Source organism: Mobula birostris, chromosome 1, assembly GCF_030028105.1.
Source record: "Mobula birostris isolate sMobBir1 chromosome 1, sMobBir1.hap1, whole genome shotgun sequence".
Classification (NCBI taxonomy): Eukaryota; Metazoa; Chordata; class Chondrichthyes; order Myliobatiformes; family Myliobatidae; genus Mobula; species Mobula birostris.
In genome coordinates, this window is record NC_092370.1 from 11008769 (window position 1) to 11036436 (window position 27668).

Here is a 27668-nt window from a genome sequence, read left to right on the forward strand (position 1 = left end):
ATTGATGGCAAATTAATGGTTCAGCACAGACTAGATGGGCCGAAGGGCCTGTTCCTGTGCTGTAGTGTTCTATGACTTTATGACTCTAACACAGAAAACTCAGTCAGTACGCCCTCCCCGTGGACGTAGCGGGTAGGTTAATTGTCCCCTGATTAGGTTACAGTTAATTGGATTTGTCAGGGGTTGCTGAGACAGCATAGCTTGAAGGGCCAGAAGGGCCCACTCCGTGCTGTATTGCTAAATAAATAAATAAAATCACCTGCTTTGAAAGCGACTGTGCCTGTGTAGTCATGAATTATTCCAATGGACTGGAGCTGTGGCAGACGGTAGGTTGGTTTGATAGGGGATTAATCAGAAGATACATATCAAACTCAACATTTGTCCTGAGCATCCCCCTAATGGTAAATTTTGAGTTTACTGAGCTCACTAGCAGTTTGTCCAATTTATTTCTCAACACACAACCTATTCATCAAAAAAACAAAATGACTTAACTCCCTCCTCTAATTATCTAACAGGGCAGTAGAGACTTCGATCATGTGCCACAGTGATATGCTTTGGATGAGTAAGAATGTGTGTATTACCATAAAAGAGAAAAACACCATTATGTGTCCCACTCGTCTGGTGTTTACTACACTCAGTGGTCACTTTATTAGGTACAGGAAGTACCTAATAACGTGGCCATTGATTGCATGTTTGTGGTCTTCTGCTACCATGGTCTATCCACTTCAAGGTTCGAAACATTGTACATTCAGAGATGCCCCTTTGCACACCACTGTTGTAACACGTGATTATTTGAGTTACTGTCACCTTCCTGTCAGCTTGAACCAGACAGGCCATTCTCCTCAGACCACTCTCATTATCAAGATATTTTCGCCCACAGAACTGCCACTCACTGGATGCTTTTTGTTTTTTTTCAACCATTCTCTGTAAACTCTAGAGACTGTTGTGCATGAAAATCCCAGGAGATCAGCTGTTTCTGAGACACTCAAACCACTCTGTCTGGCACCAACAATCAACGTCATTTAGATCACATTTACTCTCCATTCTGACGTTTGGGCTGAACCTCTTGACCCTGTCTGCATGCCCTTATGCATCAAGTTGTTGCCACATGATAGGTTGATGAGATATTCGTATTAACAAGCAGCTGTACCTGGTAAAGTGGTCACTGAGTGGATTTTCATTCACACATTTGTCTGATCATTCCAGACAGTGAGGACAATGCACTCACGTTTGAAGTTCAAAGTTCAAAGTTTTATCATGGAGTTAGCTGCTATCTCTACGCAAAGTCACAACTGTTTGCTCTTCTGATTGAGCTGCGAGTTACATTACAATTTCTGGAATTTTCCTCAACGAGCTATCATTTATGTGCACTCTTCAGCCAGACAACTCACAATAGGAAAGAACTTTTGGAGCAAAGGTGCGGAATAGAGGCATAAATTGAGTGGACAGGCAGAGACTTTTTCCCAGGACTGAAGTGCCTAATATGAGGAGGCATTATTTTAAGGTTATTGGAGGATATTAGAGGGGGGCGAGGGATTTCAGAAGTGTTTTTTTACACAGTGAACAATGGGCATGTAGAATGCTCTGCCAGGGGTAGTGGTGGAGGCAAATACATTACAGACATTTAAGAGACTCTTAGATAGGCAGAACCTTTAAGAGGATCACAACCTTGTCGTAGTGCTTGGAGGCATGCGTGCCTCAATGACCCAGAGAGCTATGCCGGCTGGAGTCCGGGCCTTGTGCTTTGGCTCTTGGTAGGGTCACCCGTGCCAAACAGCTCAAAGGGTAGAGAATGATGTAAAGCTCTGTTCATCTCAAGTGTGGATACAACATTGAAGGTCCACTGGTCCTCCAGATTTGGAGGTCCAGCTCAGGGCTATCAATCCTGAATGGTAAAACAAAAGATTGTTACAGAAACAGCAATGAGGAATCCTTCTGTATCTGTGTGTGATGGTACAGACAAACGGAGATGGAGGACTTCCTTGCTGTGCTGAACACCAGCGGCGTAACAGGCAGTAATCAGAGAGGCAAGAGGATGACTATGTAGGAGAGAAGGGTTAGACTGATTGTGACTAGGTTAAAAGGTCAGCACAACATTGTGGGAAGAGCCTGTCCTATGCTGTAACGTCCTACGTTCTATACGCTCTCTCTCAAATTGAAGAGATAATATAATCTGCTCTCAAGTTTAAAGTTCTGCATGAATAATTAAATTCTGATTCAGCAATGGTATTTCAAATTCCTGGCCTCAGTTTTCCCTCAGTCCACTCGCACAATATTATTCCAAAGGGACAACCAACTGGGCATCAAAGAGTCAACAGCATTTGCTTAATGCACACAACTTTCCTCAGAACACTGATAAATTATGCATCCCTGTTCGTCAAATCAGAATAATTTTAAATATTTTCTATAAAACTCAACGGAACTCCCTGACTTAACTGCTGCAACACAAATACTTGCTACCCCTTTGGGATGCTGAAATTTGAGCTATTGCTGGCCGTACCATGAGCTTGAGAGATATACAGAGCACCACCTTCAATGTTGTATCCACAGTTGAGATGAACAGAGCTTTACATCATTCTCTAACAAGCCACCGTACACTCAAACTAATGCACCAACAACAAAATACAAGGAATACAAGGAAGCGGGCAGGAAAAATCATTAGACACTAACCACCCTGCAAACTGCCTTTTCCAAATGCTCCCTTCTGGAACACGCTGTAGCAGGAGATCCCAACCTGGTGTCTGTTGTGCAATTAATATTTCAGTCATATTTGAGTAAACTTGCATGTGTGTGTATATATATAATTTTTATTTTATTTTATGTTATATATATATATATATAGGTTGATTAAGCATTTTTGTTCATTTAAGTAATTCCTTACAGATTAAATGTTTAAATATGTAAATTGCATACATCATCATGCTACCACATGATAAGCATGTGCCTCACTTAGAGAAAGCATGAAGTTAGACCTGCATTTTTGGACTCCCTTGTCTTCCTTTGAATTAGATTGGTGTTTTGAAGTTACAAAACATGACAGGGTCCATGGACCTGCTTATTTGTATTGGTCCATGGCATAAAAAAGGTTGGGGACCCCTGTTCTATAGGGCTATTAAAACAAAAACTTCATGCCATCTCAGAACTTTCTTCGGCCAGGCAGTTAATCTGATGAACCATTCTGGTTAGACTTTTGTGTATTTGATATTTCAGTAATACTTGTACAATATTGTAAATAAATTGTTCGATTATGCATTCTTTGCTGTTTAAATAATTCATTCCGGGTTATATGTATAAGTACGTGAATGGCATACGTCATCACGCCACCGCGTCATACATGTGCATGTCGCTTGAAGTAAAAACGATAGTAACGTACCTGCATCTCCCTGGTTCCCTTGTTTTTCTTTTCAATTAGTTTTATGTTTTGGAGTTAAAAAACATTACAGACCCCCTATCCCTTTCTATCTATTACCCTGTCACTGCACTGTAAACACTTTAAACCACTTTTTATAATGCTGTTTACATTGTAAATACATATTTATTTTTGCACCCTTTATTCCATTTCTGTATTTATTAGCTTTTTTAAAACTTTTAATTATTGTAAAACTTTTACATAATTCTTCTTTCTTGATAATTCTGAACTTTGTTGTTTTTCATTACAAGTCACGCCTTGACAAACACACCACAGCAAATTCCTAATACTGTACATTTTAAATCTATGTGGTGAATAAGGTTGATCCCCGATCCTTGATCCTTGAGTAGAAAGAAACATCACAGCAGAAAAAAAGGAGGAAGGTAAAGACCTCGTGAATTATTGTGGTACGATTTTCCTCCAGTTTGATCTATTTGGTCTCAGCATTAATAGTAACATTTTGACTATAAGACATGGGAGCAGAATTGGGCCATTTGGCCCATTGAGTCTGCTCCACCGTTCCATCATGGCTGATTTATTATCTCTCTCAACCCTGTTCTCCAGCAATCTCCCTTTCATGCCCTTAGCAATCAAGAACCTATCAACCCCACTTTAAATATATCAAATGACTTGGTCTCCACAGCCTTCTGTGGCAACGAATTCCACAGATTCAACACCCTCTGGCTAAAGAAATTCATCCTCAGCTCTGTTCTAAAGAGGCATGCCTCCAATTAGAGGCTGTGCCCCCACCCCCACACCACTATAGGAAGCATTCTCTCCGCGTCCACTCTATCTCGGCCTTTCGTTATTCGATAGGTTTCAATGTGATCTCCCCCTCATTCTTTTAAACTCCAGCAATTACAGACCCACAGCCATCAAACGCTCCTCATATGTTAACCCTTTCATTCCTGGGATCATTCTCATGAACCTCCTCTGGACCCTCTCCACTGCCAGCACATCGGCCCACAACTGCTCACAATGCTCCAAGTGTGGTCTGACCCAATGCCATATGAAGACACAGCATTACATCCTTGCATTCATATCCTGTATTTCACAAACTAACATGCAAAAGTAACCGCTGAATGATTCAGTCACAGCATTAACAGTGACATTAAACCCGGCCTTGTTCATCGAACAAGATCTTAGCACTGAAAGAATTGAAGCTGCAAACATCTCTCTCAGGTGTAAGATGAGTATCTAAATTATAAAGGTCTTCTTTAGCAGTGAACTTTGCCCCGGCTAAGCCCAGCATCAGTTGGTTGTAGTTAGCAATTCATGACCAAGCCCTCTTTAGGCGTGTAATACAGAAAGTGAGACAAACAGAAAAAGACTTAAATTCCGAATTTAAAAATAATCCACAATATATGTTCTGTGTCTACTTCATTAGGTACAGGAGGGGAACCTGGTGTGGTATTCTGCTGCTGCTGCCCATCCACTTCAACGTTCGACATGCTTTCACTATTTCTATGAAACTTCGGCCAATTGGGACAGTCATGTAAGTGGGCCAAATCGTACCGGTCCCGATGTGTCCCGATTAATGGGGATCCACTGAGTAGGGGTGATTATATAAAAGTACAAGCAAGCATAGGAAAGTTGAACTACAAGAAAAGTACATCGCGATTCAACACCTTCTTACCTTATTGCACCAGCAGACAAGTGGCCATAGGAGCCGCTGGTAGAGGAACTGCTGCGGGAGTTATTGAGGATGGTGACCAAGGAACTGGGCGAAGTCCGTATCATCGTCTGAAGGTCGAAGCTGGGATCGGACAACGGGGATATAGACAGGGTGCGCTTTCGGCTCGGCCTGGCTGACAGCCTTGGACTGGGGAAGCGGGAGCCTGTTGAATTAATAAAAAAAGAGCAGAGGAGCATGTAGCATTTCATGTTCAAAATGTCCGTTTATTCATCATGCCCAACTAATGTGTAGAAAGATGCACAGAAAAAAATGACTCTCTTTCTGATAAGCAGCTTACTCCTCACCTGTGATCTACTGGCTACAATTGAGGAAAATTAGAAAGAAGAATTTATCTTCCACCACCTTACCTCAGGGGAGCCCTGTTTATTAATGTGCACGCAAAATGATAAATTGCTAAACAAAAAGAAAAGGCTTCTATGTATTGCCCCTCTCATTTCTCGTGATTTATGAATCTGACGGCTGCTTAGACATTCACATCATTAATTCCCCACAACCGGAGAGACAGTGGTTCATTCCTCACCCAGGAATAAGGATACCTTCAGAACAAAAGTTGACTGAATAGGAAGCAGAAGTTGAGAAATCTCAAATTGGAATTAAGTTTCACAGTTTCTGGCTACCATTAGCCGCTCAAAATGGAACAGGTCCACGACGGCCAGAATTACATTTACACTTGTGTTATAATTAGCCGTTCAAGATGCTCAAAAGTGGCCAAAATTACTTTTATACTTGTTGAAATAAGTCTGACCAGGGTAACAACTTAACCATGTTGTACAGCCAGTGTCTGACCAGGGTAACAACTTAACCATGTTGTACAGCCAGTGGCCACTGTGTTAGGTACCTCCTGTACCTAATAGAGTGGCCCCTGAGTGTATGTTCGTGGTCTTCCACTGCTGAGGCCCATCAGCTTCTAGGTTTGACGTGCTGTACATTCACAGATGCTTCTCCGCACACCACTGTTGTAAGGCATGGTTATTTGAGTTACTGTCACTGTTGTGGTAAACCATGTATATAGGTTGTAACTGGGTTACCTGTCTGGACACGCCCCTCTGCTGACTGCTCCTGTGGCTCCTCCCACAGACCCCTGAATAAAGGCGATTGTGCCACTGCTCCTCCTCTCAGTCCGGGGCAGATACTCAGCATGGACATTGGACCATTTACTGTTAATAAAAGCCTTTCAGTATTTATTCTACTTCCAGTCTTTTGGAGTAATTCATCGTGCATCAACTGTCCTGTCAGCTTGAACCAGTCTGGCCATTGTCCTTTGACCTCCCTCATTAACAAGGCATTTTCACCCACAGAACTGCTGCTCACTGGATGTTTTTTCTTTGTTTTTCGCACCATTCTCTGTAAACTCTGGAGACTGTTGTGCATTAAAATCCCAGAGATCAGCAGTTTCTGAGATACTCAGACCATGCCATCTGGCACCAACATTCATTCCACGGTCAAAGTCATTTAGGTCACATTTCATCCCCATTCTGCTGTTTGGTCTGAAGAACAACTGAACCTCTTGATAATGTCTGCATGCTTTTATACATTAAGTTGCTGCCATATAATTGGCTGATTAGATATTTGCCTTAATGAGCAGGTGTACAGGTGTACCTAATAAAGTGACCTCTGAGTGTATAACCAGCAGTAAATGAAGCCCGTAAACGTTCAATCCAGCTCTAATCAGTGAAGAGTAGGCGCACGTTCAGATAAATTTTCATCTTCATTACCTAATTCCTATCTCTATATCTCTCAACACTAATGAAGTCAGAAAACTCAAGATAAGTAAGATTGACAGGTGGCAGAGACCAACCAACATTCCAGAAGAGTTGATTAAAGGTTCTTAACCCCCGTCTATAAGAATGTATCAGAATCAGGTTTGTATCACTGACACATCGTGAAATTTGTTATTTTGCAGCAGTACAGTGCAAGACGTAAATATACCATAAGTTACAATAAGAAATAAATATTTTAAGAAGTTATTTGTGCAAAAAGAGAGCAAAATAAGAGTTTTGAAAGGGATATGAGGAGCCTGTTCTTGCTGCCGTTTAGAAGAATGAGGGAGAATCTCATTGAAATCATGCAAATATTGAAAGACCTAAACACGAGAAAGTCTGCAGATGCTGGAAATCCAGAGCAACACACACACAAAGTGCTGGAGGAGCTCAGCAGGAAAGGCAGCATCTATGGAAATTAATGAACAGTTGACACTTCAGACTGAGACCCTTCATCAGGACTGGAAAGGAAGGGGAAAGGAGTCAGAAAGAACTAGATAGAGTGAACATGGAGAGGATGTTTCCTATAGCCTAGGACCTCAGAACAGAAGGAATGTCCCTTTAGAACAGAAATGAGGAAGAATTCTCCAGAGCCTGCTGGCCATGAAACTAGCAGGCATGAACTTCAGATTGCGGCCTCTGCCATTGATCTCGCCAGCTCCAACACCTCAGGGCATATTCAAAACCCGGACTCCAGCAACGACCATGGAGACATTCAAAGCGATTGTGCAACCACCAACTGCGACTCCAGCCTTGAACTCCAGGCCGGGTCTTTATGTGCTGCTATTGTGACTCCCGTCTCCCCTTCCCCCACCAATACTCTGCAACCCTGTCTCCTTCAGATCCCATTGTCAGCTCCTGGGTCCTCAGAGGCTCCATCTTCCTCTCACCCCAACCCTCCCCTCTCCATTGACACCCCCAGCCTCCCACTTCCCCCTCTGATCCCAGCTCTCATCCGTGCCGGGTCTTTACTATCCCCTCCGACCTTCAACTGTCGGAGGCAGAGCGCTCTGTCCTCAGTAAGGGCCTCACCTTTGTCCCCCTTCGTCCACGCCTCAGCGAGTTCCGCTTTGCCATGATGCGGAACTCTTCTTCCGCCGTCTCCGTCTCCGAGCCTACTTCTTCGGCAAGGGCTCTTCCACCCCCACCAATGATCCCTTCTCCCGTCTTCAACCCTCCTCTTCTTCATGGACACCCCGCTCTGGTCTTCTGCCTGCTCTGGATCTCTTTATCACTAACTGCCAATGGGACATCAACCGTCTCAACTTCACCACACCTTGTCCCCATTCCAACCTCACTCCTTCGGAACGCTCTGCTCTCCACTCCCTCCGCACTAATCCTAACCTTATTATTAAACCCGCCAATAAGGGGGGTGCTGTTGTAGTCTGGCGTACTGACCTCTACCTTGCCGAGGCACAGTGACAACTCGCAGATATCTCCTCTTATTTACCCCTCAATCATGACCCCACTAAGGAGCACCAGGCCATTGTCTCCCACACCATCACCGACTTTATCCGCTCAGGGGATCTCCCATCCACTGCTATCAACCTTATAGTTCCCACACCCCGCACTTCCCGTTTCTACCTCCTACCCAAGATCCACAAACCTGCCTGTCCTGGCCGACCTATTGTCTCAGCTTGCTCCTGCCCCACCGAACTCGTTTCTGCATACTTCGACACGGTTTTATCCCCCCTTGTTCAATCCCTTCCGACCTATGTTCGTGACACTTCTCGCGCTCTTAAACTTTTCGATGATTTTAAGTTCCCTGGCCCCCACCACTTTATTTTCACCATGGATGTCCAGGCCCTATATACTTCCATCCCCCATCAGGAAGGTCTCAAAGCTCTATGCTTCTTTTTGGATTCCAGACCTAATCAGTTCCCCTCTACCACCACTCTGCTCCATCTAGCGGAATTAGTCCTTACTCTTAATAGTTTCTCCTTTGGCTCCTCCCACTTCCTCCAAACTAAAGGAGTAGCTATGGGCACCCGTATGGGTCCTAGCTATGCCTGCCTTTTTGTTGGCTTTGTGGAAAAATCTATGTTCCGTGCCTATTCTGGTATCTGTCCCCCACTTTTCCTTCGCTACATCGACGACTGCATTGGCGCTGCTTCCTGCACGCATGCAGAGCTCGTTGACTTTATTAACTTTGCCTCCAACTTTCACCCTGCTCTCAAGTTTACCTGGTCTATTTCCGACACCTCCCTCCCCTTTCTAGATCTTTCTGTCTCTGTCTCTGGGAAAAAGCTTATCCACTGATGTCTACTATAAGCCTACTGACTCTCACAGCTATCTGGACTATTCCTCTTCTCACCCTGTCTCTTGCAAAAATGCCATCCCCTTCTCGCAATTCCTCCGTCTCCGCCGCATCTGCTCTCAGGATGAGGCTTTTCATTCCAGGACGAGCGAGATGTCCTCCTTTTTTAAAGAAAGGGGCTCCCTTCCTTCACTATCAACTCTGTGCTTAAACGCATCTCCCCCATTTCACGTACATCTGCTCTCACTCCATCCTCCCGCCACCCCACTAGGAATAGGGTTCCCCTGGTCCTCACCTACCACCCCACCAGCCTCCGGGTCCAACATATTATTCTCCGTAACTTCCGCCACCTCCAACGGGATCCCACCACTAAGCACATCTTTCCCTCCCCCCCTCTCTGCTTTCCTCAGGGATCGCTCCCTACGCAACTCCCTTGTCCATTCGTCCCCCCCATCCCTCCCCACTGATCTCCCTCCTGGCACTTATCCATGTAAGCAGAACAAGTGCTACACATGCCCTTACACTTCCTCCCTTACCACCATTCAGGGCCCCAGACAGTCCTTCCAGGTGAGGCGACACTTCACCTGTGAGTCGACTGGGGTGATATACTGCGTCCGGTGCTCCCGACGTGGCCTCTTATACATTGGCGAGACCCGACGCAGACTGGGAGACTGCTTTGCTGAACACATACACTCTGACCGCCAGAGAAAGCAGGATCTCCCAGTGGCCACACATTTTAGTTCCACATCCCATTCCCATGCTGGCATGTCTATCCACGGCCTCCTTTACTGTAAAGATGAAGCCACACTCAGGTTGGAGGAACAATACCTTATATTCCGTCTGGGTAGCCTCCAACCTGATGGCATGAACATCGACTTCTCTAACTTCCGCTAAGGCCCCACCTCCCCCTCGTATCCCATCTGTTATTTATTTTTATACACACATTCTTTCTCTCACTCTCCTTTTTCTCCTTTGGATCTCCCCCTCTCCCTCCAACTTTCAAATCTCTTACTCACTCTTCCTTCAGTTAGTCCTGACGAAGGGTCTCGGCCTGAAACGTCGACTGTACCTCTTGCTAGAGATGCTGCCTGGCCTGCTGCGTTCACCAGCAACCTTGATGTGTGTTGCAAGAATTTCTTTAACCAGAGAGTGCTTAATTTGTGGGATTCATTACCACAGACAGCTGTAGAGGCCAAGTCATTCAGTATATTTAAAGTGGGGGTTGATAAATTCTTGATTAGCCAGGATATCAAAGGTTATGGGGAGAAGACAGGAGAATGAGTATTTAAATTAAATTTAAAAATGAAGTCAATGGCAGTGCAGAATGCGGGCAAAAGTAGCGAGGCAGTGTTCATGACAGGGTGAGGTGCTGAGGGGAGGACAGCTGTGTAATGTTGCTCATGTCAAATTCCTTCTTTAAGATCATCCTTCTTTAAAATGGATAGAAAATTGGTTGGCAGGCAGGAAACAAAGAGTGGGGATTAACAGGTTCCTTCAGAATGGCAGGCAGTGACTAGTAGGGTACCGCAAGGCTTGGTGCTGGGACTGCAGCTATTTACAATATACATTAATGATTTAAATGAAGGGATTAAAAGTAACATTAGCAAATTTGCAAATGACACAAAGCTGGGTGGCAGTGTGAAATGTGAGGAGGATGTTATGAGAATGCAGGGTGACTTGGACAGGTTGGGTGAATGGGCAGATGCAGTTTAATGTGGATAAATGTGAAGTTATCCACTTTGGTGGCAAGAACAGGAAGGCAGATTACTATCTGAATGGCGTCAAATTAGGAAAAGGGGAAGTACAACGAGATATCGGTGTCCTTGTTCATCAGTCACTGAAAGTAAGCATGCAGGTACAGCAGGCAGTGAAGAAAGCTAATGGCATGTTGGCCTTCATAACAAGGGGAGTTGAGTATAGGAGCAAAGAGGTTCTTCTGCAGTTGTACAGGGCCCTGGTGAGACCACACCTGGAGTATTGTGTACAGTTTTGGTCTCCAAATTTGAGGAAGGATATTCTTGCTATTGAGGGAGTGCAACGTAAGTTCACAAGGTTAATACCTGGGATGGTGAGACTGTCATATGTTGAAAGATTGGAGCGACTGGGCTTGCTTGCATACACTGGAATTTAGAAGGATGAGAGGGGATCTGATTGAAACATATAAGATTATTAAGGGATTGGACACACTGGAGGCAGGAAACATGTTCCCGATGTTGGGGGAGTCCAGAACCAGAGGCCACAGTTTAAGAATAAGGGGTAGACAATTTAGAACGGAGTTGAGGAAAAACTCTTTCACCCAGAGAGTTGTGGATCTGTGGAATGCTCTGCTTCAGAAGGCAGTGGAGGCCAATTCTCTGGATGCTTTCAAGAAAGAGTTAGATAGAGCTCTTAAAGATAGTGGAGTCAAGGGATATGGGGAGAGGGCAGGAACAGGGTACTGATTGTGGATGATCAGCCATGATCACAGTGAATGGCGGTGCTGGCTCGAAGGGCCGAATGGCCTACTCCTGCACCTATTGTCTATTATAAAAAAATGACAAAACCTAGTTTTGTATAAGTACTAAATGATTGGCAAGTGAAAATAAAACTTAAGTGTTGTTTGTCCAACTACAGTTCCATCAGCCAAAAGCCAAATACTGTCCAGTGATTCCAACACTGGCTTCTTTCTGAGTTATCAACACACATTTTATTTTAGCTCATAGTTCTTACATTAAGGAGGGGAGGAGAAGATGGCGACGCGACGCGACGCAGCGCGTGCGGCCACTCCGAAATGATATCGTATTTGTAAGTAGGTACCGTGCACAATCCTGATTTGATGGAGATAGACGTGGGAAGCACGGAGGAACATCTGGAGAAACTACTGAAATGCCTGCTTCGCTGCCGCTGCTACTGTGAGATCGAGAATCTCCGGAGGGGAAGGCCCCAAATCCTCGGCTTTGCCTATTGCCTGTTGCCGGGGCCGGGGTCGAAGCGCCCGGCAGAGATGGTGCTCGGTGCTTGGTGTCGGAGGGCTGGTCGGAGGCTCGAAGTTTTCAGACGAACTCAAGAGTCGGCTGTGGTCAGGTGCTTCCAGGGTGCTGCATTGGCAAGTTTGCGGTGCTGGAAGCTCATGGCAGGGAGAGTTTTTCTTCCTTTTACCATCTGCGTGAGATGATGGGACTTTCGAGAGACTTTGAAACTTTTTTTTACCATGCCCACGGTCTGTTCTTTATCAAATTGCTTTGCACTGTTGTAACTATATGTTATAATTATGTGATTTTGTCAGTTTTTCAGTCTTGGTTTGTCTTGTGTTTCTGTGATATCATTCTGGAGGAACATTGTATCATTTCTTAATGCATGCATTACTAAATGACAATAAAAGAGGACTGCGTGTCCTCATAACCTAATCTAATCTAAATTATATTCACTTCACTCAGATTTTTTTTATTGAGATACAGCTTGGAATATCCTTTCCAGCCCTTTGAGCTGTGCCTCCCAGTAATCCCCTGATTTAATCCTAGCCAAATCACGGGACAATTTACAATGACCAATTAAACAACCAATCAGTAGGTCCTTGGACTGTGGGAAGAAACCAGAGTACCCGGAGGAAACCCACGTATTCGTGGGGAGAATATACAAACTCCTTACAGGCAGCAAATCATTGTGCTAACCACTACGTCACCATGCTGTGCATCGAGAGATGCTGATGTATTGATGATAAATTAAAAGAGCCCCAGAAAAACACATTACACCCAAATACAAACCTGAATCAAGAACGGTTCAAAATATTTTCTGGGTAACATTAGCAAGGTTTACCTGTTCACAATAAATGAAAGTAAAATTCAAACCATTTTCTTCCCACCCTAATTAAGTAGGCTGAGTATCCTTTTCCTTTTATAAATTGGATGGAAAGTGCAGACATTATGAATTTAACATGAGACAAAAGCGTATTACCAGTAGAATTATAATTAAACTGCAGACTAGCATATTGAACTTTCTCAATGATAAAGGCATACAAAGCAGATCTTTCAGCAAATACTGTGCTGTGTATCTATAAAAGGTTCTTTAAGGTTGTCAAAGCCGGAGGTGGTGGTGGGGACAACATCCCACTACCTATTAAATGCTCCCAATGGCGTGCATCTCAAATGGCCTCTGACAACCAAGTCCAGCTCCTGGCCTTCACTCGTAGCTTGGCTACTAAGTTGTGCAGAACTGTTTCTACTGACAAGAAAAGGGGCAAAGGTGGGTTATTGGTGCCTTAAAACCAGTCACTTTGGGCTCCTCAGCCATAGTTAGTAGCTCATCTAGGAGAAGGAAAACTCTGATCTCAAAGCTCCACTGCCATGCAGCTGTACCCACTCATGGGGAAGGAGAAAAGCCTGAGGGAAAATTCTGGAGCTGAACTCCCTAAGGCAGTCCTACGCTGAGTTCAACGCTGACTGACAACTCCTGTGATGCTGCTGGTACCAAACTGCATTGGTCTCTGCCATTCCTTTGGGTTCATCAGATGCTTGGAGGGAGGGAGCTTGCTACACGGGCAACAGTTTGCTCTCACATCGCACCACCCTGGCTTACGTATCTAGACAGCTAGGATGCACATCCATGGTTGACCCTGACCTACAGAAGCCTCAAAGGTACTAGTTAACCCTCCATATTTTGTAGAGTTATAGAACACTACAGCACAGGGCCAGGTTCTTTGGCCCATCTAGTCTGTGCTGAACCATTAATCTGCCTAGTCCCATTGACCTGCACCTGGGCCATTGCCCACCATATCGCTCCCATCCATGTATCTATCCAAACTGCTCTTAAATGTGGAAATCAAACTTGCATCCACCATTTCCGCTGGCAGCTCGTTCCACACTCTCACCAGCCTCTGAGTGAAGAAGTTCCCCCTCATGTACCCCTTAAACATTTCACCTTTCACCTCAATCATTGATCTCCGGTTCTAATCTCACCCAATCTCAGTGGAAAAAGCCAGTTTGCATTTACCCGATCCATACCCCTCTTAATTTTTTTATACCTCTAACAAATCTCCCCTTGTTCTCCTACACTCCAGGGAATGAAGTCCTCACCTATTCAACCTTTCCCAATAACTCAGGTCCTCGAAACCTGGCAACATCCTTGTAAATTTCTCTCAGTACTCTTCCAACCTTATTTACATCTTCCCTATAGGTAGGTGTCCAAAACTGTGGACAATACTGCAAATTAGGCCTCACCAAAGTCTTACACAATTTCAACAGCTCCTGTACTCAATACATTGATTTATGAAGGACCATGTGCCAAAAGCTTTCTTTATGACCCCATCTACCTGTGAAGCCACCTTGAAAGAATTATAGACCTATATTCTCAGAACCCTCTGTTCCACCACACTCCTCAGTGTCCTACCGTTCACTGTGTAAGTCCTAGTCTAACTGGCCTTCCCAAAGTGCAACACCTCACACTCGACCGCATTAAATCCCATCTGTTATTTTTCAGCCCAGACTTCCAGCTGGTCCAGATCCCGCTGAAACCTTTGATAGTCTTCCTCGCTGCCCACTACACCTGTGGAAGAATATCAAAGCTTGCAGTGGGACCTTTATTAATATGAATTTAAATATTTTCTGATTGATTACATAGAACATAAAGTTTACCTGAAATACACTATCTGTAAAAGAAAAGACACACAACAGAAACAATTTTATCACAAGGTCTTTCTACAATTAAAATAAATCCATAACAATTTTATCACAAGGTCTTTCTACAATCAAAATAAATCCATAATAAACACAAGAGATTTTGCAGCTGCTGGAAATCCAGAGAAACACACACAAAATACAGGAGGTACTCAGAAAGTCATGCAGAAACTATTAACATTACAGGCCAAGAGTCCTGATGAAGGGTTTCGGTCTGAAACATTGACTCTTTATTCCTCTCCACAGATTCTGCCTGACCTGCTGAGTTCCTCCAGCATTTAGTGTGTGTTGCCAAAGTTTTATGAACTACTCACATTCACTAAAATGCACAGTAGGTAGTTGCACAGTAAGTAGTTCTTAAAAGGATGTGGAGACTGCAGAGAGAGTGTGCAAGAGGTTTATTAGTATACTGCCTGAATTAGAGGGTACAAGCCATAAGGAAAGGTTGAGTCGGTGGAATTCAGATGAAATGTTTGTATTCACTTCTAGAGAACTAGAATATAAAGGCAAGGATGTAATGTTGAGACTTTATAAAGCACCGGTGAGGCTTCACTTGGAGTATTGTGAGCAGTTTTGGGCCACTTATCTTAGAAAGGATGTGCTGACATTGGAGAGCGTTCAAAGGAGGTTCATGTAATGGTGAAACTGTGGAATTCGTTGCCACAGGTAGCTATGGAGGCCAAGTCACTGGGTAAATTAAAGCCAGAGGCTGATAGATTCTTGATTAGTCAGGGCATGAAGAGATACAGGAAGAAGGTAGGAGATTGGGGCTGAGAGGGAAAATGGATCAGGCATGATGAAATGGCGGAACAGACTCAATGGGCCAAATGGCCTAATTCTGTTCCTGTATCTTATGGTCTAAACTTGGGTTGTTCTCAGTCAGTGGCTAAAGAGAGAGCTGATAAAAGTTTATATATAACATGGAACACAGAAATCTACAGCACATTACAGGCCCTTCGGCCCACAATATTGTGCCAACCATGTAAGCTACCTTGAGTTTCCCTACCACATAGCTCTCTATTTCCCTAAGCTCCATGTACCTATCTAAGAATCTCTGAAAAGACCTAATGGTATCCGCCTCCACCACAGTCACCAGCACTGCATTCCATGCACCTACCGCTCTGTGTGAAAAAGTTACCCCTGACACCCCCTCTGTACCTACTTCCAAGCATCTTAAAACTATGCTCCCTCATGTTAGCAATTTCAGACCTGGAAAAACCTTCTGACTAGCCACATGATCCATGCCTCTCATCATCTTATACACCTCTATCAGGTCACCTCTCACCCTCATCAAGTTCACTCAAACTATTCTCCAATCCAGGCAACATCCTCGTAAATCTCCTTTGCACTCTCCCTATAATATCCACATCCTTCTAATGAGCACAGTACTCCAAGTGGGGTCCAACAAAGTCTTATATAGCTGTAACATTATCCCACAGTTATTAGATACAAGATTATTAGCTACATAGATAGGATAGAAAGTCAGAATCTTTCCTCCAGGGTAGAAACGCCAAACACCAGAGGACATGCTTTTAAGGTTAGAGGAGGGAAGTTTAAAGGTTATGTGAGAGGCAAGTTTTTTGTATATGCAGAGAGTCACACAGTCAAAAATGCCGGAGGAACTCAACAGGTCATGCAGCATCAATGGAAGGAAATAAACAGTCGATGTTTCAAGCTGAGACCCTTTTTCAGGACCTGAAAGGAAGAGGAAGATGCCAGAATTTCCAGCATCTGCAGAATCTCTTGTGTTTTATGCAGAGAGTGGGAGGTGCCAGGTGTAGGTGTCCAGGGAACTAGGGGAATCAGCCAGTCTAGTGGAGTTGAGAGGCTTTTAGGTAGACACCTTCCAGAAGATAATGCCAGCGAACAACATGACCAAGGGTAACATCCTCCAGATGGTTCATGAAACTATGTCTTTCACTTTTACTTCTTTTTCTTTCAAATGTGGTTCTGCTACTGTTGGAGCCCGTCATCTACATTATAATGGTGTGTTTTTAGGCTGATTGAGCAACCTGGTGCTTTGCTGTCTCTGAGAGAATTCGGTGAGGCTTCGAGCGATGCATGTGGCCTGGAGGCCAGGAAGCCTGGAGACGGGGCGCAAGCCCACGATCAACTCAATTTCTCGCTGATGTCATCGATTAAAGCATCGAGGAAGATTGAAATCAATAAGGACGAGAGTGGAAGGCAGGTGGGTGTTCTGGTTTCTGGCCACTCCTTTTATTGTTGCTATCTTGTGCGGTTTTGATTGGGGCGGCCTGGCTCTCAGGGGAAGTGAGATGTATGGAGGGAAGGAGAATCGAAAGGTATGTTTCAAGAGTGTGACAGAGCGAAAGGAGAGCGGTAGTGATGCGCAAAGCCAAATGGTACCAGTAAATTCCATCCAGATTCTATGTAAATGCCAGTATTGAATTCTAGTATTTAAAATCTAGTAAATATAATGCAGATTCTATGTAAACTCTAGCATTTAAAATCTGCTATATTCTACATAGATTCTATGTAAATACTAGTAATGTATTCCAGTATTTAAAACCTAGTGAATTCGATGCAAATTCTAATATTTAATTCCAGTGTTTAAAGTCTAGTAAATTGTGCACAGATTCTATGTTAGTTCTAAGATTGAATTCTAGTGTTTAAAATCTAGTAAATTCTACATTGATTCTATGTAAATTCTTGCATTAAATTTTAGTATTTAAAACCCAGTAAATTCGATGCAGATTTCATGTAGATTCTAGTATTGAATTCTAATATGTAAAATCTAGTGAATTCTCTGTAGATTCTATGTAAACTCTAGTATTTAATTCCAGGATTTAAAATCTAGAGAATTCCATACAGATTCTAAGACTGAATTACGGTATTTAAAATCTAGAGAATTCTACGCAGATTCTATGCAAATTCTAAGACTGAATTACAGTATTTAAAATCTAGAGAATTCTACGCAGATTCTATGCAAATTCTGAGACCGAATTACGGTATTTAAAATCTCGAGAAATATGTAAATACCCATACACAGTGGAAGCTACTGGAGATGGTGTAACACTGGATGTTCCCCTGGGGAGTGAGAGAGGACAAATGGCAGCAGTGTCTGTCAGGAGCACTTCGGATCCAGTGCACAGGTCATGGTCCTGAACTTGGAGGGTTCATGGGAGCGACACAGTAACGTAGTGGTTAGCACAATGTGCTACAGTATTAGCAACCCAGGTTCATTTCCCGCCACTCTCTGTAAGGAGTTTATACATTCACCCCGTGATCGCGTCGGTATCCTCCGGGGTGCTCCAGTTGCCCCTCACAGTCCAGAGATGGGGTTGGTTGGTTAATTGGTCATTGTAAATTGTCCCGGGTTCAATTGGAGGTTCCTGGGCAGCACAGCTCAAAGGACCAGAAGGGTCTATCCCGTGCTGTATCTGAACAAATAAATAGATAACTTATGCAGAGCAAATCTTGGAGTTATCAGGAGGGATCTTGCAGCGGTGAGACTGTTTGCAGGGAAAGGAGTGCCTGCCAAGTGGGAGGCCTTTAAGAGTGTAACATCAAGAGTTCAATTCTTGTATGTTCCTGTTTGGGTGAAAGGCAAGGCTTGCTGGTATAGGGAACCCTGGCTGACAAGAGATATTGAGGCTGTGGTTAAGAATAAGAGGCAGGCAAGCATCGAGGACATCTTCAAAAGGTGATGCCTCGAAAAGGTAGCATCCATCCTCATACACCCCATCATCCAGGATGTGCCCTCTTCTCAAGGAGATGGTAGAGGAGCCTGTAGATACACACTCAAAACTTTATGAACAGCTGTTTCCTCACTGCCATCAGATTTCTCAATGGACAATGGAACAGGTACGCTACCTCAATTTTTCTTTATTCTCCTTTGGCTCCACTTATTTAACTTTTAAAAAATATATTTCTTACCCATCATTTATAGTTTTTTTATTATTATGTATTGCAATGTACAGCTGCCACATAAAAACAAATTTCACGACATATGCCAGTGATACCTAACCTGATTCTGATTCTAAATATGAGGGGTGATTGATAAGTGTGTGGCCTAAGGTAGAAGGAGATGAGTTATACAGCTCTCGTTACATGCGCGTGCAGTTCAACTCTTTGAGTGATAATGCAGAAAGTTTGAATTTAATAATTCATCTCCTTCTACCCTAGGCCATGAACCTATCAATCACCCCTACTGTGGACCACTTTCTGGAGGTCCAAGACGCCGACTTCTACAAAGAAGGGATCCGTATGCTCCACGACTGCTGGACTAAGTGTGTAAATGTAGGAGGGGACTATGTTGAAAAATAAATGTGCTAGGTTATCTAAAATTGACTCCTTCTACCTTAGGCCATGAACTTATCAATCACCCCTCGTATTTATCTTCAGTTTTTACTTTTAAAGCTTCAACATTGCATCCTTGTTTTTTGAATTTAGGAATACAACATAGAACAGGCCCTTCGGGCCCAATGAGCCTCACCACCCAACAACCCACCTGCTTAACCCAAGCCTAACCACAGGACAAGTTACAATGATCAATTCACCTACTAACTGGTACATCTTTGGACTGTGGGAGGTCATGAGAAGAACCTACAAACTTCTTACAGAGGACACCAGAGTTAAACTCTGATCTCTGATGCCCCGAGTTGTAACGGTATCACGTTAACCGCTATGCTACAGTGGCGCCCAATGATACCACTATATTGTAGTCCTCTCAAAATGAATGCTAATATTTAATTTACCTTCCTTACTATAGGCTCAACCTGAAAGTTAACCTTCAGGGAATCCCGCACAAGGACTCCCCAATCCCTTTGCACCTCTGAGTTGTGAATTTGTTCCCCACTTAGAAAATAGTCTACACTTTTATTTGTTCTATCAAAGTGCAGGAGCATTCGCTTCCCGATGCGATATTCCATCTGCCACTTCTTTGCCCCATTCTTCTAACCTGCAGACTCCCTGCTTTCTCAACACTACCTGCCTCTCCAGCTCCCTTTGTATCATCCGCAACCTTGGCTACAAAGCCATCAATCAATTCAGTCACCAAAATCATTGACATGTCACGTGAAAAGAAACAGTCCAACACCGACAACTGGAGAACACTGCCTGTCACCAGCAGCTAACCAGGAAAGGCCCCTTTAATTCCCACCCTTTGCAATGATCTGTCCCCAAAAACCATCTGTGACAGTGAATTCCATAAATTCACCAGCCTCTGGCTAAAGCAAATCCTGCTCATCTCTGTTCTGAAGGGATGCCCTTTGGCCAGATGCCAGTTTTAAAGCCTGTAACTGAAACGTGCGGTTGATGAATTATCAGCCATGGTTTCCCTCATTGTTACTTACCCTCCATGGCGTGGAGGTATTCCATGTGCAGAGCGCCAGCGGTACCAGCGGGAGGAAGGATGTCCCCGTATGGGCTACGGTGACCCGCCAGCAGAGCCATCTGGTGGTAATATTCAGCCGGGTTGACTCCAGCATGTGGCACTGAGAAAACAAACAGATCGGAGACTGTTATCCGAATCACTCAAAGTAAATGCCAAGCAACTGAACTGACAATTTATCTTATACAATATTTCAAAATACACATCACGTACAGCATCTGATTAGGGCACCGACCAAGTTTTCATTGTCACCGGTCAAGTTGAAGGAGCAACACCCAAAAGGCCATTCGACGTAGTAGCCGTATTAGGCCATTGAACCCATTGAGTCTGCTCTGCCATTTATTCATGGTGGATTTATTCCAGCTGGGTAGCCCGCAACATGATCCCATGAACATTGATTTCTCTAGCTTCTGATCATTTCTCCTCCCTTCTCTCTTTTTTCATTCCCTATTCTGTCTCCCCTCCCTTACCCCTTTCTCTTCCCCTCATCTCCCTCTGGCTCCTCTCCTCCTTCTGTTTCCCCCGTGGTCCACCATCCTTTCCTATCAGCCCTCTGCCTCTTCAAAGTCAAAGTAAATTATGATCTACTCTACTGTAAAGATGAAGCCACACTCAGGTTGGAGGAACAACACCTTATATTCCGTCTGGGTAGCCTCCAACCTGATGGCATGAACATTGACTTCTCTAACTTCCGCTAATGCCCCACCTCCCCCTCGTACCCCATCCGTTATTTGTTTATATATACACATTCTTTCTCTCTCTCTCCTTTTTCTCCCTCTGTCCCTCTGACTATACCCCTTGCCCATCCTCTGGGCTTTTCCCCCCCTCCCCCTTTTCCTTCTCCCTAGGCCTCCTGTCCCATGATCCTCTCATATCCCTTTTGCCAATCACCTGTCCAGCTCTTGGCTCCATCCCTCCCCCTCCTGTCTTCTCCTATCATTTTGGATCTCCCCCTCCCCCTCCCACTTTCAAATCTCTTACTAACTCTTCCTTCAGTTAGTCCTGACGAAGGGTCTCGGCCTGAAACGTCGACTGTACCTCTTCCTAGAGATGCTGTCTGGCCTGCTGCGTTCACCAGCAACTTTAATATGTGTTGCTTGAATTTCCAGCATCTGCAGAATTCCTGTTGTTCGCGTAAATTACGATCAAATAATTTTGTTCACCTGCCTACTTGTTTACATATGAAATGGTACAGCAAAATATTTGTTCAGAAGGGAACTAGGACAGGGGACATGGAGGCGGGTGGTTTAGGAAATGGACATCCACACTACATGGCAGCTAAAGTCTTGTAACAGTGGAGTGATGGCCAGGGAGACGTAAGACCATAGGACCATAAGATAAGGAGCATAATTAGGCCGTTTGGCCCATCGAGTCTGCTCTGCTTCTTCATCAAGGCTGGTCCATTTTCCCCCTCAGCTCCAATTTCCTGCCTTCTCCCCGTATCCCCTCACGCCCTGACCGACCAAGAAACGATCAACCTCTGCCTTAAATATACCCAATGACTTGACCTCCACAGCCGCCCGTGACAATGAATTCCGCAGAGGAATAATGGACCGGAATGCGAATAGTGGGGTTACAGTGCTGGAAGAGATTACAGAGATTTGGATAGATAATGCCATTGAGGGGATTTGAATTGGGAATGAACATTTAAAATACAAGGCACTGGAGAGGGATCTGAGTTCCAGGTATGTGAGCATACTCGGTGAGATTCAGAAAACCAGCATTACAGTTTTGGGTGACGTAAAGTCCACAAAGATTGTCGGATGGGAATCAGTCTGGAGAACTGGAATTCCCGAGCCTCGGGAAGGTAAAAGCATGAATGAAGGCTTTGCCAGGAAACAGGCTATGACAGATGTGAAGATGGATCATACTGTGGAGGTGCAAGTTAATTGTCTTTGTGATGGAGAGAAAGTGTGGGTTGAAGCTCAGTGCAAAGTTATATGGGGCTGAGTCTGCAAACAGTCTGATAGAGCCTGAAGCAGTGACCCGGGAAAGGCTCAGTTAACGGCATGGAAATGGAACTCATAGCAGAGACCAAAGAAAATGGCTTCAGTCCACCCAATCGTAAACTGAAGAAAACTCATTGACTCCTACAGAATATTAAAAGACCTAGATAGAGTGGATGTGCAGAGTGTGTTTCCAATTGTGGGGGAGTCTAGGACCGGGGGCACACCATCAGAATGGAAGGACGCCTCTTCAGAACGGAGTTCAGAGGGAATTTCTTTGGCCAGGATGTGATGAATCTGTGGAGATCATTGCCACAGATAGCTGTGCAGGTCAAGTCGTTAGGTATATTTAAAGCAGAGGTTGTTAGCTTTTTGAGTAGTAAAGACATCAAAGATTGCAGGGATAAGGCAGGAGAATGGGGTACTTGCTCAATGCACCAAGGTTGAAAGATGTGTAAAACTTACAAAATGTTCATTGAACATAGAACATTACAGCACAGTAAAGGCCCTTCATGTGCTGATCCTTTAACCCACACCAAGATCAATTGAACACTTCCTTCCCACTTAGCCCTTCGTTTTTCTATCACCATTTTCCCTTTCTAAAAGTCTCTAATGTATCTGCCTCTACCAGTACCACTACCTCTGGCAGGGCATTCCATGTACTCACCACTCTCTGTGTGAAGAACACACAGTACCTCTGACATCCCCTTATACTTTCTTCCAATCATCTAAAAGTTATGCACAAACAAGACTCGGCCTGAATCGTCAATTGTTTACTCTCTTCCATAGATGCTGCCTGGCCTGCTGAGTTCCTCCAGCATTTTATGTGTGTTACTTAAAATTATGCACCCTCGTATCAGCCATTTCTACCCTGGAGCAAATGTCTCTGGTTGTCCACCTCTTACCATATCATACACCAGTATCAAGCACCTCCTTCGCTCCCAGTGTCTTCTCCCCAGCGACCTTTTTTGGATGATATTAGATTGCAATACTGGGTCCCAGAGCGGAAATCATGGATGAATCACTGATTTAAAAAAAATTCTCTCCAATTTACTCTAGTTTGTCTGAACAATATTCCCATTTAGACATATTTATTAATGAACCATTCTATTGTTCACCCCTATCTGGGCACATTGAGGTTCGATCCCTGTCCTACCCTCGCTCCTGCAGGGAGGTGCCAAAATTCAGGGAGGTACTGTTTTGGAAGCAAAAGTCAGGAAATAATGTTACAGGTTTATAAAGCCCTAGTTTGGCCACATCTGGAGTATACTGTTCTGGTCATCCCACTATAGGAAGGACGTCGAGGCTTTGGAGTGGGTGCAGAAGAGGTTTACCAGGATGTTCAAGCAACACACATAAAAGTTGCTGGTGAAAGCAGCAGGCCAGGCAGCGTCTCTAGGAAGAGGTACAGTTGACGTTTTGCTGCCTGGCCTGCTGCATTCACTGGCAACTTTTATGTGTGTTGCTTGAATTTCCAGCATCTGCAGATTTCCTCGTGTTTACCAGGATGTTGTCTGGATCAGAGGGCATCTGCTATAACAGGAAGTTGGACAAACTTGGATTGCTTTCTCTGGAATGGCAATGGCAGAGGTTGAGGGGAAATCTGATAGAGGTTTATACGATCATGAGAGGCGCAGATAGAGGAGACAGTCAGTATCTTTTTCCAAAGGTTGAAATGTCTAATACCAGAGAGCATGTATTTAATGTGAGAGGGGTAATTTCAAGGAAGATGTGAGCAGCAAGTTGGGAGTCTCTGATAATATGGTAGTGTGCTCAGTTGCAATGGCTTCTCTGGGTCCAAACAAAGGTGTAATTGTTTGTTCTTTACCTCTTTTTTTATGATTGCAAGAGACTGCTGGATATTGAGAATATCAAGTACTGTAGGTCTACAGTGGATAGTGGTAGAGCCGGACTTGGTGTGGACCGTGTTGCCATTTGCTACCTGCTACACCGCATCAGAGGCAGCGTATGGTCCAACAAACAGTGCAAGTGACTGTCTTGGACGTTTCTCTTGTGATCGAAAGACCCTGTTGGACATTGGTAATGTGGAATACTGCAAGTCTGGTTCACCGATTCGTTGGTGGAGGAGCTGCGGGGACCAGGCCCTCATGCTGCAGGGTCTCCCAGGGGGAGTAGACGCAGGAGGCAGTGCGGGAGAGAATGGAGGCATGGCAGACGGGCGGGAGTCTCAGTTGGGTTGGGCGCTGACACCTCCCATCGGTGGAAGACGAGCTGGACTGCCCTTGTCTGCGGCTGCACTTGTGCATGATGAGGAGCTGCTGTGGGCTGTTCTTGCAGAAACGTGGATCTAGCACATCACTAATGCACCATCAGTCTGCAGGCCATTTCACTCAGGGACTTGGGCAATTTGTTTTTGTAACTATGTTCTTCTGTAGTCATAATTATCTGCGCTCTGCGTGCTTTGTTCTCTGTAAGACTGTTGGAAATGTTTTTTACACCTTGGCCCCAGAGGAACATTGTTACATTTGGCTGTATTCATGTGTATGGTTGAATGAGAATTAAACTTGAACTGGAAATTGAATTTTTACACAGAGTGGTGGGTGCCTGGAATGTGTGCTAGGGGTGGTGATAGAGGCAGATACATTAAGGAATTTTTTAAAAATGTTTGGATGGGCACCTGAATGTGAGGAAAATGGAGGGATATGGACATGGTGCAGGCAGAAGAGATTAGTTGGTCATCTAATTACTAATTTAATTGGTTCAGCACAACCAAAAGGCCTGTTCCTGTACCATACTGTTCAATGTTCTATGTTCTATCTTTATTGCATGGTAGTTGGCTTCCATGCCATAGGACTCAATGTCACAAGTATTCTTAACACAAACTTTGCTGAAATTATTTATACAGCTGGTGTAATGAGGTGAGATCATTCAAATGGAGTTACAAACCTGTAGCCTACATGCCCTTGAAACTTGGACAACATAAAACTAGTTGTGCTCATAATTCTTCTTTGCCCTCTTTGAATTCTGAAGGTTTGTCTTAATCCTGTTCCCCCATAAATGAATTCTAAATATAACACAAATTTCTGTTACTGCTGTCTTTTTGGGAACTGTGCAAAATATTAGGGATTAAGTTCTTAAATTTCCCAAGTTAAAATGTTCAAAAATCAAAGTCCAATTATGTTTTTTTTTTCTCTTTCTACCGCTGTCTTTCAGGCATCCGGTCCAAGAACTAGAATCCCTCAGCAATGTTACTGAGAAACCACAAGACTTCTAGAATGAAAGCATCTGGACTCTATGCAGCACTGAGAAAAATAAGCTGCTCCAGCAAATACTAAAGATTAAATGTCTTCATTCCGAGTGGGTTTCACTTAAGCACAAAACCATAATCTATTGAAAAATGCCTAATATGCATTGAATCCATACAGCAAAAAAATGCACAGCTGATTGCATTGGCTCACACCATAAATTTACATATACACTCAGCGGCCACTTTATTAGATACAATCGTGGTTTCCTGCTGAGGTAGCCCGTCCACTTCAAGGTTCCAGGCGCTGCTTGTTCAGAGATGCTCTTTTGCACGCCACCATTGTCACGTGTGGTTAGTTGAGTTACTGTCGCTTTCCTGTCAGCTTGAACCAGCCTGGCCATTGTCCTCTGACATCTCTCATTAAAAAGGTGTTTTCGCCCACAGAGTTGCCGCTCCGCTCATTGGATGATTTATTTTTTTCTTCTTTTTAAACCATTCTCTGTAAACTCTAGAGCAGGAACCCTTGGTTAATGGCAGGGGCCTGTGGCATGAAGGAGGTTGGGACCCCCTGTGTGTGTAAAGCCCAGGGGATCCAGCAGCAGTCGAACCACCCGGTCTGGCACCAACACACTCATTCCACGGTCAAAGTCACTTCGATGACATTTCTTCCCCATTCTGATGTTTGGTCTGAACAGTAACTGAACCTCTTGACCTTATCTGCATGCTTTTATGCATTGAGTTGCTGCCACATGATTGGCCGATGAGATATTTGTCCCATCATGCAGGAGTACAGATGTGCCTAATGAAGTGGCCGCTGTCTAATGTTGCATGAAAAGTACTCTAAATAAAAAATTAAATTGTAAAATACTCGTAATGGTTTCAGTTAATCATCAATCATACACACGTTTTGTACTTCACCGGATCTAGAGCATTCTAAGGTAGAAAAGCTTCCCATGGTGCTCACCGTCAGTTGGGCTCAGTCCCCTGGCCGCAGAGATCATTGACAGAGAGGGGCTGCTATGCAGAGACCTAATGTAATCCACGTAGGGGTTAATGTACGGATGTGGTGGGTTAAACACGGGCTCTGAGGTGCCAACAGGCGTTCTGTGCGGAGAAATTCTGATGAGCGAGATGTCAGAAAACGCTGGGCTACCTGAGAGGGAGGGAGGCCTGGAAGAGAAAACAAAAATCAGCGGATTGCTAGAGATGGATGTATTTTTAAGAACTTTAGATTACATTTCTCTTCACCATAGCAAAACTATGATTCACAACCTGGGTATACCCATTGTGATACTAAAGTAAACACAACCATGTATTGGTTATTTGGAGATACAGTACAGTAACAGGCCCTCTCCGGCCCAGTGAGCCCAGGAGGCCCAATTACTCCCATTTGACAAAATTACCCACAATCCTTTACATCATGTGACTGTGGGAGGAAACCAGAGCACCCGGAATAAAACTCACATAGGCATGGGGAAATGTACACACTCCTCACAGAGGGTGGCGGGAATTGAACTCCTGTCACTGGTGCTGTCAGAGTACTACGCCAACCGCTACGTGACTGTCATGAAGTGCTGTGAGATGTTGGCGACGAAACATACCAACTCCTGCCTGAGAAGCAACTTGGATCCACTCCAGTTTGCCTACCGTCACAACAGGTCCACAGCAGATGCCATTTCACTCAACCTTGGGACATGTGGACACATCAAAGACATTCCTTATTGACTACAGCTTGACATTCAATATTATCATCCCCCCAAAGCTTCAAAACTTTGGCCTCAATACCTCCTTGTGCAAATGGATGCCCAATTTCCTCACTTGCAGACCCCAGTCAGTTCGATTGGCATCAACATCTCCTCCACAAACTCCATCAGCACACAAGGCTGTGTGCTTAACCCCTTGCTCTACTCGCTTTATACTTATGACTGTGAGGTTCCAATGCCATATTTAAGCTTTCTGGTGACATCACTGTCATAGGCCGAATCAAAGGTGGTGACAGGTCAGCGCATGGGAGGGAGATTGATAATCTGGCCGAGTGGTGCCACAACAACAACCTCTCACTCAGTGTTAGCAAGACCAAGGAGTTGATTATTGACCTCAGGAGGTGGAAACTGGAGATCCATGAGACAGTCCTCACTGGGAGATCAGAGGTGGAGTGGGTCAGCAACTTTAAGTTCCTCAGTGTTATCATTTCAGGGGACCTGCCCTGAGGCCACCATGTTAGTGTAATTACCCAGAAAGCACAACAGCGCCTCTACTTCCTCAGGGGTTTGCGAAGATTCGGCATGACATCTAAAACTTTGACAAACTTATATAGGTATGTGGTGCAGAGTATATTGACTGGCTGCATCACAGCCTGGTATGGAAACACCAATGCCCTGGGATGAA

General features: G+C 44.3%; 1 protein-coding gene across 2 annotated transcripts in view; it reads right to left on the reverse strand.

The window, feature by feature from the left end:
• Positions 1-27668, reverse strand: part of LOC140194915 (transcriptional activator GLI3-like) — a 455994-nt gene that overhangs the window by 80569 nt on the left and 347757 nt on the right. For both annotated transcript variants that reach the window (XM_072252301.1, XM_072252311.1), the window contains 3 exons: positions 26245-26450; positions 20089-20229; positions 5046-5247 (listed from right to left, as the gene is read on the reverse strand). In XM_072252301.1, coding sequence (XP_072108402.1) covers positions 5046-5247; positions 20089-20229; positions 26245-26450 — 549 coding nt within the window. The remainder of the gene's footprint in view (positions 1-5045; positions 5248-20088; positions 20230-26244; positions 26451-27668) is intronic.